At 38.4% G+C, this 18,123-nt stretch overlaps 1 protein-coding gene across 4 annotated transcripts in view; it reads right to left on the bottom strand.

Annotated features, from left to right (window-relative positions):
• The window catches only part of plce1 (phospholipase C, epsilon 1), a 132,632-nt gene that overhangs the window by 19,920 nt on the left and 94,589 nt on the right, over positions 1–18,123 (bottom strand). For all 4 annotated transcript variants that reach the window (XM_038280579.1, XM_038280580.1, XM_038280581.1 and 1 more), the window contains exons 10-29: positions 13,200–13,345; positions 12,952–13,099; positions 12,741–12,851; positions 12,537–12,646; positions 12,342–12,458; positions 9,374–9,502; positions 9,147–9,283; positions 8,670–8,776; positions 8,471–8,595; positions 8,244–8,388; positions 5,432–5,596; positions 5,109–5,223; positions 4,806–4,965; positions 4,578–4,700; positions 2,501–2,637; positions 2,182–2,420; positions 2,007–2,068; positions 1,115–1,280; positions 905–1,012; positions 525–641 (exon numbers count right to left, since the gene is read on the bottom strand). In XM_038280579.1, the coding sequence (XP_038136507.1) occupies positions 525–641; positions 905–1,012; positions 1,115–1,280; positions 2,007–2,068; positions 2,182–2,420; positions 2,501–2,637; positions 4,578–4,700; positions 4,806–4,965; positions 5,109–5,223; positions 5,432–5,596; positions 8,244–8,388; positions 8,471–8,595; positions 8,670–8,776; positions 9,147–9,283; positions 9,374–9,502; positions 12,342–12,458; positions 12,537–12,646; positions 12,741–12,851; positions 12,952–13,099; positions 13,200–13,345 (2,667 nt within the window). The remainder of the gene's footprint in view (positions 1–524; positions 642–904; positions 1,013–1,114; positions 1,281–2,006; positions 2,069–2,181; positions 2,421–2,500; positions 2,638–4,577; positions 4,701–4,805; positions 4,966–5,108; positions 5,224–5,431; positions 5,597–8,243; positions 8,389–8,470; positions 8,596–8,669; positions 8,777–9,146; positions 9,284–9,373; positions 9,503–12,341; positions 12,459–12,536; positions 12,647–12,740; positions 12,852–12,951; positions 13,100–13,199; positions 13,346–18,123) is intronic.

Genomic DNA, 18,123 nt, shown 5'->3' with positions numbered 1-18,123 from the left:
TGATTGGGAGTTTGTTGCCCAAAAAGTTTTTTTGTTGGTGATAAAAATATGTAAAATCTGACTAACAAAATTGAGGGAAAAATATGAGAAAAATAAACTTTACCTAACTCTTCTGGATTGATATTTTAAGGGTTATAACTGACAATGTTTATCAGAAAATTGGATACACTAATTATTGGCATAAATTTGCAGGATTCAGTGTTGCATCATGTTTTTTTTTTTAAGGCAGTATAAGAGGTAATTAAACACACTTAGGGGACATAGTCATAATATATAACTTTTTTTAAGGAGCTAAGTGATTGTATCAAACATTTTTTATTTATTTTTTTATTACATTTCATTTCATTTCTCACAATTGTTTACTGTTTAATTATTCCAGTCCTTGCATTAAAAAGGAATTGACCAAGATGGATATAGTTTATTGAAAATGATGTGTTGTATTGTAACTTATCATAAATACCCATGAATCAAAATAAAATGTTGATGTGTTGATGTGTCAGAAATACTGTTGCAGTTCTTCATACCTTGAATATTTCAGCCATCTTGCGCTGCTGCAGAAGCGAGCAGTGGTTCTCTATGGACAATATGACCGGCATGTCAGAGTTGATAAATGCAGATCGATTTACTGCTTCCACCACATCCTGAAGGGTTAAGAGAAAAGGAGAAATTCTTACAAACAGTCCTTCACATAAAAAAACTGTTCTTTTTTTGTTATTGGATCAACAATAACGTATGCTCATTGGTTACCTGTTAGTCAACCTAAATAGTGTTTTATGAAGTTTTATAAACAGGAACTCAGCACATTACTAAAAAATGTTGATCTGATCTAAAATCAGGCCTTTAAGTTCCAGAAAGCTGAAGGAAATCACCTTCTATGGGTCAAATAATCATAAATCTTTCAAACCTTAAAGGGAATTTTAGTTGTAAGCGTGTGTCCATGGTATATGACTGGCATGCCATCATCTCCATCCCAGCAATCTAATTCCACACTCCTGCAGCCTTGAAGCAGAACCTAAATATCAGAACATTCATAAAAATGGATTCACCTGTAAAATATAATATCAAAATCTTGATATTCTGGTTTAAAATTTTACAACTTGAATGCACGTCTTACATGGCTATAAAGCTCAACAGAGGACTCCCCTTTGAGCTGATGACCAGTCAGGTAGGTGTTGTGAGAAGATTCAATGTAGTAATATGACAGCGGGTGATGCAGCTCGTCTGGATTCATCTGAGACTCCTCATTACGAGAAGCAAAGTTGTCTTTGTCCATAAGGAACCTGGTTCGCAGAGAGAAAACATTAAGTTTTGTATGGAGCAGGGACCCCCTAATTATCTATATATATTGTATGAAATTGTGTTATATCAATTTGGCCCTATAGTCACACTATTAAAGATGAAATAATTTAATGTCATTAATGATTCGGATCATTAATGACTAAAAGACATCTGCCTCCATTTATCTGTTTACTGCAGTGTGTTGAAGTCATGTTAATGTGTATTTAAAGATATTTCAATTAGTGAAAAAAAATGCAGGGGGGGAATATAAAAAAAAAATTCTAATCAACCAAAACTTTTGCGATTCCCATGCAGTACCTCTGTGGACCCCCTAGGGGTCGCGGACCCCCTGTTGAAGACCTCCGATCTAAATGTATTTTATGAAAATATTATAAAAACAAATAGCATAAGTATGAAGTGGAGGAGAGGGTTACATGTCTGTGCAGCTGGGTTTCCTCTGCAAAGAGATTAAACCCAATCAAATCGTACAAACAGCAGCTGTGAGGAGCAATTAGAATAGCTGTAACCACCATGTTTCATCATGGGGATTGTGATTCACCTTTTTTTTGGTCTTTAATATAAAATTCAAATAAAATAAATTGATGTTGGCACCTTTAGTTTTAAAGAAATGCAGAAAAGGGGAAAGGGTACACCTAAATGCTGCCAATTTTAGGATAATGTATGGACTATATTTTTTATCAGGTTGAAGCCTAGTAAATTTGCAATACCTTGCAAAGCCTTCAAATGACATCCAACCCATCTGTCTCATGGTTAATGAGGGCTCAAACCTCTGCAAGAAAAAAACAATTGTTGATATACAGTATATTGTTAAATCTTTCTAGTAGGTTAGGTTTAATCTATATTCTAAAAGTTGCTACTGTCCAGTTTTCTCCAGACCTTTACCTGTATAATGCTGAGGATCTCGTCATAGCTCAGGTGCTGTCTTTGACAGTTCACCAAAAAGTCATTGAGCTGCGGTATGGCCAATCCTAAAACACCTAATGATGCATTCTCCACCCCTGTACCATTCGTCACAATGCTGGCTGCCGCAATTGCATCGGATATCTGCTTCTGGTTGTCTGACATTAGCTGCCTCGTCCGGATAAACAGGCCAAGATCAGATCCATTCCTGGTTAATAAGTCTGAAGAGTAGACAAAGTGATGAGAAACAACAGCAGGAGGAGGTTGATTGACTTTTTTTCCTTTTTTTTTTTTTTTTTACCCAGGTCAGGCTGAATCCCCGTGTCTTTATCATCTATCCTGAGGTTGGTGTAAAGAGGGGAGGATTCCGGAGACGAGCGACTGCAGGGGACAGCGAAGGTGTCAAACAGTTCTTTTAGGTCCTTTCTGCTACGGATGCTGTTGAGGAACAAATCAGGGAATTTAGTCCAACTCTTCATTTAAACTGTGAAATCAGCTGAAGTTTCCATTAAGATAACAAAGCAAATTTAAATGACAAGAAGAGAACATGTCTAATCCAAAGTAGAGAGGTGTTCATTCCTTTTTTACTGAAAGGGCCATTAAACAGTAGCTATAAGTTAGAAAAACGCTCAGTGGTCGTCTGGAACATGTCAAATAAGTTGCTTTGTGTTGGAGGTAAGTTCTTGATAAGTTACGCATAGGTTATGCACAAGTTGGTGGATAAGCTAGACACCACAACTTATGAGCACCTTACAATAAACATATGTCAAAGATAAAAAAACTTTCCTACAACTTATGGCCCAAGTATGAGCATACGCGGGCATACGTCAAGAAATTTTGTGCATGCTCAAAATTTCTCGACGTTCTTGCCATATGCCGACATGTGCCAGTGTGGTTCGGCATGCTCATAACTTATACAAAACTGACCCATAATTTATCCAACGTACGCCAGCGTTTTTGCCAGATTTTCCATTCATCAGGAATACACTGGCTAAATCGTCAAGGTGTGAAAGGGGCTTTACCAGCAAATAAACTGCCAAAGAACCATCATGGAAACAGTTGAATTTTTAAACTCCTCACACTGTAGGTTATTAAACAAAATGCCAACATCCCACAGAATTCTACTCAATCCACCACCAGAGATGGAATGTCTTACAGAGCTAAAAACCTACAAATATTTGGTTGTGACATAAACTAAGGCCAGGGAAGGAGAATATAAATCAGTGAATTGGCAGATAGGCCCACATTAATTATGGAAGAGCTGCAGATGTCCGCAGTTTAGCTGGTATCATTTGCAACGGTGACAAATGCAAAAGTCTAAACTTGATGCATAAGTAGAAAAAGAAAGCTGTGTTTGAAGTATGGATGTAATGAGACAAGTATTGATTCATGCTATGCAGCTGATATAACCAATGTGAAGGAGACCAAAGCTGAACTTTCTGGCCTACAAGAAAAACTATTTTTTAATAGATTTTCTTGGAGGATCAAAGAGACATAAGGACACCAAATAAAGATGATTGGAAAATGGCAGTAAATACATAGCAAAATCTTCTACAGGCTGAGATTTTTGTCAAGGTTCACAATTCAGCAGGAAAACAAAAACAAAATGCAATTCTGCAAAGTTTTGACTGGAGTTTTGAGTGGAGCTAAAAGCTTTTTTCCTTTTTTTATTTTAAGAGGAATTAATTTTTCCATTTTATAAAGGTGTATTACTATGTACTGGTCTTTTACAAAATGCAACAAAGACCAATGTGAGAAAGTTCAAGAATGACAGATATTAATATAATGTACTGTGGAACAGCGGACCCACCAAGAAAGCCTCAGACTTTAAAAGCGAATAAATTCAGAAAGTTTTCTGATCCCATCTATTTTATTTTTGTTTTATTTTTTACCCTGAGCCATGAAAATAGAAAAGCTGCTTTTTTTTTTTTTTTTTGTCGTGACAGAAAGCACAATCTAAAAGGCAAGGCAGAAAATGAGAAAATACTTCACAATCCTTGAAATGTAGGAGGACTGTTACAAGAAATGCTTATCAGTGCACAGATTTTGTTCCTATTCACTGGATAGAGAAAAATTTAGACAAACCAAATAAATCAGAGACCAGAATCCTTTAAAAATTCCCTGAACATGATAACTATGAGGGGCATTTACTGTAGCACGCTGCCTTTATGAACATTTGATAAGAATACAACCATTACATAACAGGAGGGAGTTAGATACTCCTGTTAGCAGAGTTAAACTCAGGGTATAAATTCAGTAGTAGAACAAAACACAGCTGAATGCTGGTTATACTTTAAACCATTATGGAACAGTTAAATCTATGGAGTTAAAACTCCATATTTAAGAATAAAGGAAACCGCAGTCCTTGTCACAGATACCTGAATGACTTGAAGAGCTCAACGAATTCGATGAAGTTCATGGTGCTGTCAGAAATCATGAGATTCTGGAAGCCCCTGAAGCAGCCTTTACCTCGACCGTGCCATGATCTGCTGCTCCAGGCTCTGGAAGAAGAAGGAAAGATTGACAACAAAAGAAAATGGGTTACAGACCAGGGCGATCTTTGCTTTTTTTGTGTTTGTTTGTTATTGTGGTGTTTTTTTTTTTACCCTGCTTGTGACTTAGAAGTCCCTGACATGATTGGAGATGATTGTGGACGGGAATGGTTGGACCCAGCCATGCTGGAGGAAGAGGACGATGAGGACGAAGAGGCTAGCAACCCAGAGCTCTTGTTGGATGACAGGGAAAAAGGTCCAGGGAAGTTGTCGTCTGTAAAGGTGATAACCAAATCTTCAACACATTCTTCCTTACCTTTTCGTTTTTTACTTTTATTTTGATTGAACCCTAATTTAGAATTTGATCTGCTTTGAGCTTCAGTTTCTCTGAGTCCAAAGAGGTTTAAAAAGTCTTACCTGGATCTTCTTGGTCGATGCTGTCGGACTCAGGACCATTTCGATATAAACCCTCCTTACAACTTCGAGTCTTCCTGGATACCATTTCATCATCAGTGGCATCCCCACTGTCTCCCTGAAATATAAGGAGAAATTCAGAATTTACATTTATGTGCCATTGCAGATATCTATAAGCCACATTGAATGTTATTAAAAAGCCAACAAAGCAATGTGTTCTTAGCCATCTGAACATAAAGTCACAGTTGGAATATAAGCACTACTGTAGCTGTATTGTCAAAGAAACACAGGAAAAAGGTAATAAATATAAAAATGTATGTACTGACCCTTACAAGAACCTTCTTTTTCCTCTTGGATTTCTCACTGATGCCCAGGGGACTGTTTTTCTGATTACTCTGTTTCTCTACAGCACCTGTGCCCATGTTCCACCTCCTCCCACCAAACAGCTCAATGGCCTGAGCTAATGTGGGGCCTTCATACCTGCCTTCCTCCTAAATATGCAGTAAGAAAAAAAAAGCAACAAAATTATATGTTGAAGTAGCATTAACATCAACCATTTAATAAAACATGAATTTAAAATTTTTGATACTCTATCATATGAAATATGTCTAACACGCAGCAACATGTGATACTGAGTTTGTATAAAACAGAGCTAACACAAATGAAAAGGATACAACACTAATTTTGCCAAACGTTAATCTTTTTATTGGTAATTTATGTGACTGATGAACAAAGTGGTCCAAAATAGTGACAAATAGTGCAGACAATGATGCAGAGTTTAACAGCCTTTTATTTACTAAATAGTTAAAATATTTGTTGTTCTTTCCTATTAAAGCTACAGTGTGTAATTTTCAGCGACATCTAACGTCCAGACTGCAGACTGCAGCAACATGAACATCTCCCCCCCACCGCTTCTGCCCCCCAACAGTATGGCGAGCGTTACGGGACAAAATGTCTTCCACGACGTCCACATCACCTACCTTCTCAAGTGATGAGGTTTGTTTACATAGATAATTTTACAGATAGTATTTCATTAGTCTGTGTAGGGTATAGATTTCATGTAGACTTAAGATAATAAATATACCCGTTATTTTTTCTACATCGTTGTGACGTTTTGGTGAGCTGCTTTGCATGGTGATATAAACAGACGAAGTAATTGTAGTCATTAGTTTAACAGCGAGATTGTGTTCGCTGAAAGAATATATATTCCCCGTTTACAGAGTCCAAGTCATTTTGGTGGCACGGGGGTTACAAGGCGAGGAAGAGGGAGAGGACGAGGGCGAGGCCGTGCAGCTAGGGCCAGGCGAGGGAGGGGTGCCAGCGGGGTGAGAGCAGAGGAGGAAAGGCTTGAAGATCTCCAAAGGAGCCGGAGAGAAGTAACCGAGGTATATATCCAGAAAATTATTTTACAGAAAATTACTGAATCATTACCTATGAAACGTCAGGGACGTTGCTGAATAAGTATACTGGAGAGTAACAGCATCATCACGCAGCATGTTATTGTTTTAGACAGGTCTGAGCATCCTGTACTCCAAAAACTGCAGTGATATTAGACAATTGTGTGTGTAGGATTAATTACCTGTCCAAGAGAAAACTGGCAACTTGAGCGTCACTTTGAAAACCTTTTTCCTCCATCAGTGACTTCCATCGTGTAAATGCCGTGCCAATGTTGATCCGTGTTTTTTGTCATTTCTTGTCACGCTTGCGTTTATTCTCGTCGTGTTTCCGCTTCTTAGATGACGGGGGTTCGGTGTCCGCCGCTTTTCGTTGTGATACAGAGTAGGCATGATCCTCCATTCGTCTGATGTTTGGCCACACAGTGCCAAACAGTTTGCAAAGTCACTCACGCCTGCCGCCTTGTTCACCTTTCTTGTTACTGAGGCGCAGTATACCTGCTTCTTCTTCTTCTTTGGTTTCAGGCAGACTAAACGCTTCTCAGGCATAATACTGCCATCTACTGTTCAGTACCGTCTCAGTTCATCTCTCTCAACTTGCCGTAGTTATTTTCGAGCGTCATGGGAGATCTCGCAATCGCTAGTTTGTTGCCTCTGCGCTGCCGTAGCGCAAAGATGTCAGCCTCCATGGCTGCGAGACCCGCTCCTATGTAATTATAAATAACGAATTCTAAGGCAACGCAAATATTATGGTTAAAAGGCTGAGCTCATAGGTGATGATAAATAACATAGTTATGTATAATATGTTAAATTTCTGACTTTATATGCCTGTAATTATTACACACTGTAGCTTTAAGCAATCAATACTTTATAAACAAAATTTTTTTCTAAAACTATGTCTGGCCTAGAGAATTAAAGATTTTGAGTATTCATGTGTATATACCGTATATATATATATATATATATATATATATATATATATATATATATATATATATATATATATATATATATATATATATATATATATATATATATATATATATATCTATCATCAGATTGAACTCTGGCCTTTCTATACAAAGCCTCTTGTATGCAATTACATTTGCGGTTGTCTGATCAGGGCCATAGCTCTAGTAGGAAGGTTTCAAGGATTACCCTGTAGCTCCATCCATTTTTTCTTTCTTTTTGATTGACTTCCCTGACCCAGATTTAAACAACCCAGGTGTTGCACATATTGTTGAGTGGTTTTCCACACGTTGTCAAATGCATATGGTCAGATAAGCTTTCTTCTGGTTTAATTTAAATAGAGCACATCCTTTCCTATGTTTTGCAGCTTTCCATGGTCATCTTACAAAATCAGCTTTCTCCATACTACTCCTCCATTAAGCCCAGAAACCCTGGGAATCTCTACAGCTCCTCCAGAGTTACAAAATACCTCATGGGGGCTTCTATCATTAATATTCTCCTTGCCTAGTTTGTAGGTTTAAAGTTTTTATTTGGAAGGTTTGCAAATGTTTTTGATATTGTAACCCTGCTTAAATATCTTAACTTTAATTCTTTCCTAAGCTGACACTGATTGTTTTTAGGGGTCTCTAATTAAAGGGAGCAGTATTAAAAAGTTGCATCATCAAGAACATTGATGTTTCCTTTAGAAGGATACTTATTTATCATTGAAACAGATAATATAATTACTAGTACATGTCGATCAAAATTATTCATAATATTGTAGTAGAAAATGTACCTGATACAAGCTAACGTACTGCCTCCTCAACCACTGCAATCTCTGGTCGGGAAACTTCTTCAGTTTCCTGGTTGCATCCACCAGCTCTGAGAGGCCCTTATGGAGCGTCTGTGCGGTATGTTTCGGTGCAACAAAGTGCAGTAGTCTGACAGCACAAGGTAGCAAATTGGTTTACATTTTAAATACAAAGCAGTGTTGCAGGATTCCGGTAGCAAACAGAGACAAACCTGTTGTCAGTGGTACTGAGACCATAGAGCAGAGTCAGAGCGTTCTCCTCCACGGTCATATGGCTCAGCTTGTTTTGCAAACACACAGCGTGAACGTCAACCCCCTGATGGCCCAGAAACACTGCCTGCAGATTCACATAAATACGATGAGTGTAATCCAAACACAAAACAAGCTCCCAAGAGAGTTTTATTAACAAACCTTCACCACTGTGAGGTCCAAGAGGCCTTCTGCTAACCCGGACATCACACTCTGCCCTAACCCGGGCGGCTGTTCTGTGGGGGAGGCTCCTCCACTTTGGGGTTTACCTGCCAAATATTTACAAAACGTTGGAAATTCAGTCGAAGACAGAAATGTAGGGATTCTCGGCACAGATGCAAACATTTACAACCGAGTTAAATGGTCTATGCTGTAAAAGAAAGACACTTGGCAAACAAAATATAACTGAACAAATACAGACACCGTTTACAACATAATGGCACAGGAAATTACATTTTTTACAGTAGAAAGCTCCATATGAAATTAGTTTGAAGAGCGATAAAGACAGATGAAGTGGAGATTTGATACGTGACTCATTGTACACTCAGAGCAACAATATCACCCTGAGTTAACCTTAACAGTGGAGGGTCCAACATCTAAAATATCACTGCTTCATTAGAAAAGCTTGAAGATATCTACCCCAGATGAGTGTGGTGTTATCAGGCTGTAGTCGCAGCAGACAGCGAGCTGTGAGATGGCTGTCCTGGTCATAATGAATGACTGTAGCACCCTGCAGCAGGAACTGGTGAACATCTGGTTGCAATGACAGTACATACCTAGAAAGAGAAAGACACACAAAAATTAAAAAAAAAGATTTATGGTCTGCTGATGTGCAATACAGACTATATGCTAGGATTATTTCTAACCAGGGAATGAGCTCCGTGCCGTGACTGAAAGCTTTGTGCGTCTCTTCAGTACCCTGAAACTCCACCTCCTTCATCACTGGTTCAGTGGACAAGTCACCATCCGAGTCTGACAAGTCTCCAACTGTGAATCTGTAGATAAACACAATTAGGATTTTTGATTACTGTGATGATCTCATCTTTTATCTTATCTTATCAGTGCAGGAAGTGGGAAACAGAAGGACTCTAACTAAATTAACATCTCTGTTGGAAAATGTCTCACACCACATGCATGAAGCTTTTGCTGAACTGGAAAGGTCCTTCAGTGACAGACTGCTGCACCTTAAATGCACCAGGAAGCGTTATCACAGATCCTTCCCCCCAGCAGCTGTAAACTGCTGTCATCTTTGCACATCTCTGGTGTTGCTGCTACATTTTTACATATCCATTACTGTAAAAATGTCCACAGATGCACAATATTCATATTGTAAAAACCCTGTACAAAACAGTATTTTTACAATATTTTCATACACTTTAAGGTCTACATTTGTGTGACTATTTTTGCTAAAATCTTTTGCTGCTGTAATGCCACAATTTTCTCATTGTGGGACAATAAATAGATTTTCTATTCTTTTGTATTTATCAATCATTCTAAACTCATTGAAGTAATTCAAAGCGGGGGTATAAAGTGTCAACTGCTGGGCTACTATCTGGACTGGACCTCAGCAGAGAGCCATGATCTGCCCGTCCTCAGTCGGAGGAGGGGGGCCTGTAAGGCAGGCGGGGGGCGAGCACAGGACCGACTGTGTCCAGGCTAACTTCACCGGGTCGGATTAGGTCCCTCGGTCCCCTGTTAACTTCCTGCCCCCGTCCGCTGGGGTTTCCAGACCAGCCCCGGAGCTGACTGCTCGGTTCGAATGCCCGGTGTGTTTCGACAGCGTGCTGCACTGTAGTCGACCAAAATCCCGGATGATTTTGAAATTCCCCCCTGACATTTTTTTAAGTATGAAAAGTAGTAGATATCCAGGAAAAAGAGGACGGTTGGTCACCCTACCATATAAACAATTTCGATATTTCAGTGAGTGAGAGCTTATTGCTATGATGCGTCTTTGCTCAGCAGCTTTGCTTGTTGCAAACCAACCAATCAGAGCACAGCTCATCTAAATATTAATGAGCATACCATAAAAGGAAGAAAACCTGTTGTCTCATTCTAGGGCTTTTAACCAGGCTTGCATCAGGGCTCATAGAAGAGCAATTAGGCCATTTTCAGCCCAACCAATGTAACACACCCTATTCAGAGACCTTAAGGACCAGCATCAAATACCCTATAGAATCATTCTATGACCCCTTTAAAGCTAACCCCTTTCTTCACATTTGGCTCTATAAATAAAGTTTGATTTGTGTGATCATTATCCCCGATCCTGGTTCTCCTCACATGAAAGTCCTCTCTCTTTTGCAACCTTCCTGTTAAAATAAATAAAAATCTAATTAGCTACTAGCTAGAACAAAGGTGAATAAAAGAACTGTGTAAATTGCATAAATTTGAACACACTGTTTAAACTCCTGCAGCTAGTTGTTTAATAACAGCATAACAATAGATGACAATTCATAGATTCTGCCTCTGGTGTTGTTCTAAATGATTGGTAACTATAATACAGGACGGGGGAAGGAAGAGTTAGAAAAAAAAAAAAACTGGGAGACAAAAATGTTCTGGCAGTTGCTTTATGTAAAAGAGTGAAAGAGAACCAGACCACAGGAAAAGAGGCAATAAACCGCTGTGACACTAAAGTCCAAACAGATGAAAACCATAAGGCGTATCGAAAAGAAGCAGTTTCTATCCTGCGCTGTAAAAATTAAGAGAGAGAAAAATCTTAAATTTATATTAATATATTATGTCAAAACTGTCTGAATCTGTTTTTTTTTTTGCTCTGAATTCCAGCTCTCATTATAAGCTACCTGCCTTCGGTGGCCTGATAAGTACCAGAGCTCTGTTCCTTCCTGTCCTGACAGGAAGCAAGCATGTTATCTTTTTTTCTTTGTGACACAGGGTTTCATGTGAGCTTGGTTTCATCTCAATAACAATCTGCAAATGTCTTCCTTCACAAACCCATTATCCTGCACCGCTGTTCATATTGAAAAAACAAAAAGAACAAAATCAGTGAGTGTGTTGAACATTTAGTTCAATTCAGTCTCAGAGAATAAACAAAAGGCCAAATAATTTAGCAAAGTAACAAAAATTAAAGGCTTTAAATTCAAATTTAATACTTAACTTTTAAAGACTCACTAGGAATGTTGAAATCATGCTTTCACTTAATTAAAATGTGTTCAATACCAAAGTATGAGCTTTATTTAAACAAAAGCACAAAGAGCAAATATTTACCAGCCTCCAATAAAAGTAGCAGAAATGATTAAAAAACTAATTAAAAGTTATTAAACTCATATAATAAAAAAATTATTACACAGATTTCTAGTTTTTTTTATATATATATTTCTATAAATGTTGTTTTTGTGTTAAAGATTTTTATGGAAACAACCAAAAAACCAAAACTAGGTTTTTAGTAATGATCCACATACAATAATCACTGGATTTGCCCTGGAATCACTGACGCTCTAAAGGCAAAAGGCAGAAAAGTTATTTCCCAAAATACCGCCTGCTAAAATGTTGTGTCCAAGAATCTAGATGGAAAGCCCAGTTGAAAAAGAAAACTATATAAAAAAAGTGCAAATCACTCTTTGTGTAATGAATAAGTATAATAAGACAAGTATTAAAAATAGTTTTTCTTTTAAAGTAGTCAAACAAATTGAGACCGGTCTGTACACCGTGTCTTTTTTACAAAGACACCTTTGCAGAAAACTGTTAATATTCACATGAATCTATTTACGAAATGCTTACAATTTATTACATCAGGCATCAGAAACTGCAAAGATAAGGAAAAAACCTTCGTGAAACAGAGAGCTAACTAAAATATAAGGAAAGGAAGGGGGGACTGACTGATTGCGGCAGCGGTCCCGTAAAGAGTTGCATCTGAGTGCGGGGGCTGGACCAGTTGAGGATGGACTTGTCGACGTTTCATCGGATTCTTCTGACTCCAGACTACGATTGCATGATCTGAGGAGAGGAAACAGAAAAAGTTACAAACAATCTTTTTTTCCTCTTTGGAAGCAGGATTAAACAGATGGGACTCACCTAATAATCTGCAGGATGTTGCTGACAGTTGCCTCTTTCTCTGGGATGTGCAGCCCATCCGGTCCGGAGCGGGACAGAAAATTTTGCTGCCCGCTGAAGTCAGACACAAACTGGAGAAGAAAATTAAACAGGGCATAAGGTGCATCGTCTCCTTCCATTGGATATTTGTTTCAATTTTTTTTGTATACATGATATCTGTTTTACCTCTATTGAGTCATCTGTGTTATCTGGAGATTGCTTCAGACTGATGATGCTGGCTGTGCTGTCTAATGCATCACTTAGCTCTTTTAGAAAAACCCCACAGAATGGTACCACCTATGAAAAATGAAAAGTGAGAGTTTACAAATTTATTCTAGGTATATTTGCAACTAATCCCCCCCAAACAGAAACCTCATCTGAACAAAATAAAGCTCACCTTGCAGCCTGGGATGTTGAGTGCTCGAGTTACGATCTTCTTGTACTCTGAAGAAGATTCATGTTGAGCCATGGCGTCCTTCAGACTTCTCATGGTCTCGATGTCTGACTGGTCCATAAACTGCCACATCTTCAACACTTTACGGGATCTGGGAGAGGTCATTTCAAATTAAAGCTAGCAAAACAAACATTTTAAAGGAATAAAACAGTTTGGGACAACATCAGATAAGCTTGTTCGTTTCACTCAACCTTAGTCCAGCCAGGAACTCCATGACACCGTTGTAGTTTCCCATATTCCAACAGCATTTGGCGACATGGACAAGGTAGGAAAAAACTTCTCTTTTCTCCTCCATGGACCCAGCTGTCAGGACTAACCACGTCACCCATGAACTCACCTGCAGGTTCACATTTTGAAATGTTAAAACTGAACAAACACGGCAGATTAAAATTATATTAATACCTATGTTAACTTTATGTTTTTTAACAATTTTTCTAATTTCTTTTCATATTGTTTGTGATTGAGCAAAAATAAAAACAACTGTTTATTATTCTGAAGTAGAGTGATGGAGACACATAGGGTCTGTGTCTACCCTCCTTCCTTCTGATATAACAAAATAAAATCAATATCCTTCAGAATGCTGAGGCCTAAGTAATTTAATATTGATTTAATAGCACTGCTTATTACCCTAAACACTGAATCCACAATGAATCACGGTAGCGGCAGCATTGTGCTTTATAAAAGAACAGATAAGTTGATGGGAAGATGAATGGAGGTAAATAGAGAAACATATTTTAAGAACATTTCTTAAAAACTTGAGTGAGCTGAACATTGTTGTGAATTGGTCTATTATTTTCCTTTTAAAAAGGCAAAACATTGTGCAGGAAAAAAATAACACAAAAGCCTTAAAACTATGATTGCAGCACAAGTTGGATTAACATTTGTAAATAAAATATTGAGGGGCACAAAATTAAATTTTTTTAATTTTAAAATGTTATTGTTTGAAGAATAAAAGAAGCTAAATACAGTGGAATTTATCTCTAAAATATGTTTAAAACTAGGGCTGGGTATTTTGGCCAAAGCCCTGAATCGATTCGATTTTGATTCATACAGTTCTAAATGGATTCAATCTGTTTTTACAATAATGAAAGTGGTTCTACTGTGTTTCAAAAAACTCATGTATTTTATTTTTTCCTGTCATATTAAACACCAAGTACAAACTTGTAAATCAGACATTTTAAACTTGAGATGTGAACAAAACTCTCTCAAAAGTGCAAACTTGTTTGCGAAAAGTGAAGCCTCACGAGCAAGCAGAAGTGACACAGCAGACATGTATGAGCTGCATTATCTTCACCGCAAAAACCATATTTGCAGTGTTGTCTTTAACAACTATAGGGTGGTTGCTGGTCAGCTCCAATTTGTTAATGTCTTAAGTCAACCTATTGGCTATATTTGCAGCTCTCTCTGGCTTGAAGTAATCTTGGTGGTCTGTAGCACGAGATGTGAGGCGCCACTTATTATCAATGTATGTGAATGTGAACGTCACTATAAAACTAATCGATCTCAATCCCTACAAAACGATTTTGCAAAAATATAAAGGAATCGACCCAAAATTGATTGAAATCGATTTTTTTACCCAGCCCTATTTAAAACATGCATCATTTTCCTTCTACTTTTTAATATTAGCATTAATTTATGGTAGCCTTTTCCATGCAATCCGAATTCAATTAACTAAGATGTTTACAAAATACAAAAAAAGCTCTAAGTGCAAGGTACTGTAGATGTCAAACTAAACAGTAAAAAACGTCTGGTCAAAAGCAAAAAAGCTGTGTGTTCGTCATCAAAAATATTGTATTTACTTTAGAGTTTAATCAATTAAACAATGGATCTTAAACTAATGTTAAGTGCTGCTCATTTAGAACCCATGATCAGGTTTCAATTGAAAAAATTTTCCTGGTTAATTTATTTAAAAATGAGGTTTATATTTGCAGCTGCCTCGCTTTTGTTTCTTTGACTTAAGAAGAACACTGATTTTTTATTGTGTCTGGTCTTGAGGTTGAGGATGAATTCTCGCCTGGAGATCTGAGACCAAACTTGCAGTGAATGTCTAGATCATTTCCCTGCAACACACACAAATATAAGACATGGAGGAGATCGGATGACCATCAGCTGTGCATGTACAAACACATGATGGGCGAATCCAGAAATGGATCAGGGTCACATTCTTTGAATTGGACACAAACCCCAGCAGTAAAGCTTCCTGCTCCCTTTTGCCTTTGTCCTCAAGCATTAGAGCCCCATTAATGCAGCCAAACACACACACACTTAAAAATCCCACAGTGAACCTCTACCGTGTTACAGGTGGTAAAAACATCCCCTGGCCCAGAGATCTATCACTGGCTTATGTAATGATGTGTACAGTTAACCGCAGCAAAACTTCACACGGACTAAATAAAGCCACTAAAAACACAAACCTACCCACCCACACAGACATGGGGGTCTACAAAAAAAGCAAAGTAGCTTTAAAGGAATAGTACACCCAAAACATGATTAGCCTTCATTTTCTACTCACCCCCATGCTGAACAAAACTCTGGAGTACTTTTTTGATATCTCAAATGCATCTGGAGATCTGGGAGGCTTCTTGCTGTCTGCTGACATTCAAATAATGGAGGTCTATGGCGCCCGAGACAGAAAGGTCCACAAAAGTCCACAAAAACGTGTCAATATTCCTCCATACTGCTCGTCCAATGTAATCCAAGTGTCCTGAGTGGGTAGCATCCAGAATTTACTCGAAACGAAGTCATTTAGAACGTTTTAGAGCCTAAACAGTAGTGTATAGGATTTCCTAATAGCGCCCCCATGCGCGCTTACGATTCTACGGAAGCCGGCAGACCAAACCGGAAGGAAGTGCGCATTCAGCGTCTGCTCTGCCGATAATGCAAGCGTAGAAGAAGAAATGTGCTGTTTACCTGTGCAAAGAAAGAAACAACGAAAGAAAAATGTCTGAGGACTTCAGTGTTGAGGAAGAGCATGAGTTCTTTGCCGAGCTGAATGCGCTGGTTTGGTCTGCCGGCTTCCGTAGAATCGTGAGCGCGCATGGGGGCGCTATTAGGAAATCCTATACACTACTGTTTATGCTCTAAAAACATTCTAAATGACTTCGTTTCGAGTAAATTCTGGATGCTACCCACTCAGGACACTTGGAATACATTGGACGAGCAGTATGGAGGAATATTGACACGTTTTTATGGACTTTTATGGACCTTTCTGTCTCGGGTGCCATAGACCTCCATTATTTGAATGTCAGCAGACAGCAAGAAGCCTCCCAGATCTCCAGATGCATTTGAGATATCAAAAAAGTACTCCAGAGTTTTGTTCAGCATGGGGGTGAGTAGAAAATGAAGGCTAATCATGTTTTGGGTGTACTATTCCTTTAAATACATTATTCTAACACGTTTTGTCCTTAAAGACAAAAAATACAAAATACATTTGACTTTCCTCCTAATTACTTGAGTTATTAGTTATTTTATTAGTTTGTTCAGTTGCAAAAAGATAACTAGTCTCTAATTTGTGAGAGTCAAAATATCAACCAAAGATAAGGAACTCTTCTCATTACGGGTATAAAACACCATTATACAAAGAGTATTTTTTTTATATTCCACTACGGCTGAAACAATTAATCGTGATTATTCGATTATTGAAATAATCAAATAATTTATTATTCATTTACTGGAGTACAAAGACTTTAAAACATAACTTTAGCTGACAGAGCAACCCACTTAGAGTAGTAATTATACCATAATTGAAAAAAAAAATATATAAGCATTTTGTATTTTTAAAGATTTAAAAAAAAGAGCTTTATACAGAGCAAGTGGAAAAAGTTTTAGTTTTACCTGGTTTAATTCTAGTGGTGGGCATGGAATATTTTTTTTTAATCTAGATTAATCTCACTGTAATCTTAGAATTAATCTAGATTAATCTAGATTAAAATCACTAATTTGAATTCTGCCAAAGGCGTTCGTGATATGTGTGTGCTACTACCAGAAACTAAAAGGCTTACTTTTTTGTTTGCAAAATCACACATAATTTCTTCTTCTTACTTAAGATTTTGACAAAGTTATATACACTTATGTGGCTCATTTGTAACTGTATTTTTGCTGCAAAAAATAATTTTCCACTTCCAATTAAGGATGTCCTACTTTAACAATATAGCGTCTCCAAGAGTCTGACGCACACACGTGGCCTCAACCAACTTCTCATCTTTCGCGGCTTTTCCGTGCCTTGCTGTTCATTTATTCTCCTCATGATTGTTCGCCTCGCAGGTAGTCTGTAAGATGGGTCACCTGCGGCCGCCTGAAGAAGGAGCTTGAGCGCAGCTTGTGGCTATCCACCGAGTGAGGAGATTGGTCAACTTGGCTAATAGAGCTGTGCTTATAGCTGCATCCATGTCAGCAATAATAACTGGTTATTACAATGTGGTAATTTCACAGTACACCTACACAGGTTGGAAGACTGATTCTTTTTTGCCCCCAGGTATTAGGGATGGGACGATTTATGAAAACCGTCAGAATCGTTCGTTTCGACTGCCTCGGTTCGGTTTGCGTGTGTTTCGTTCGGTTCATGCGCTGCTCCTTTTTCTCATAGGCGAAGCGTTTACACTCCAGAGCAGAAGGTGGCGGTACTGCGACCAAAGCCAACCACCAGTAGTAAACAAGAAGAAGAAGAAGCGAAGCAGTGTAGCCGGGTGTAGCAGGGAAAAAAAATCAGTTGTTGTGGAGAATTGTGTCGGAATGGCGAGTGGGAAAGAACAGGAGTTGGAAGACGTGCCAGCAGCACTTTATAGGTCTGCTGTATGGGACCGCTTTGCATTTAGAGTGACCTACGATGACGGCGGAAAGAAAGTTGTGGATAAAAGTGCAACAGTGTGCAATCATTGTGCAACACGTTTTGTTTATGCTAACAGCAACATGACCAACATGTCATGCTAACCCCGAAATCCCTCATACTCCGTCAGCAACCCCCGCTCCGCCCCGCTGCGCTCCAGACCGGCTGCTCAAAGCAAAGCCTACAGCCCCCACTGTGGCTCCCGTCCGCTCCCCTCTGAGTTCCTTGGAGATGGTAGAGAGCATGCGCGAGATGATTAAATCATAGCAGCAAAACATACGGAAATGATC

The sequence above is a fragment of the Cyprinodon tularosa genome, unplaced genomic scaffold (genome assembly GCF_016077235.1).
Source record: "Cyprinodon tularosa strain WSP-4 unplaced genomic scaffold, ASM1607723v1 ctg161, whole genome shotgun sequence".
NCBI lineage: Eukaryota > Metazoa > Chordata > Actinopteri > Cyprinodontiformes > Cyprinodontidae > Cyprinodon > Cyprinodon tularosa.
The sequence above is the reverse complement of the archived record's forward strand: the minus strand, read 5'-3'. Positions and strand labels throughout refer to the sequence as shown.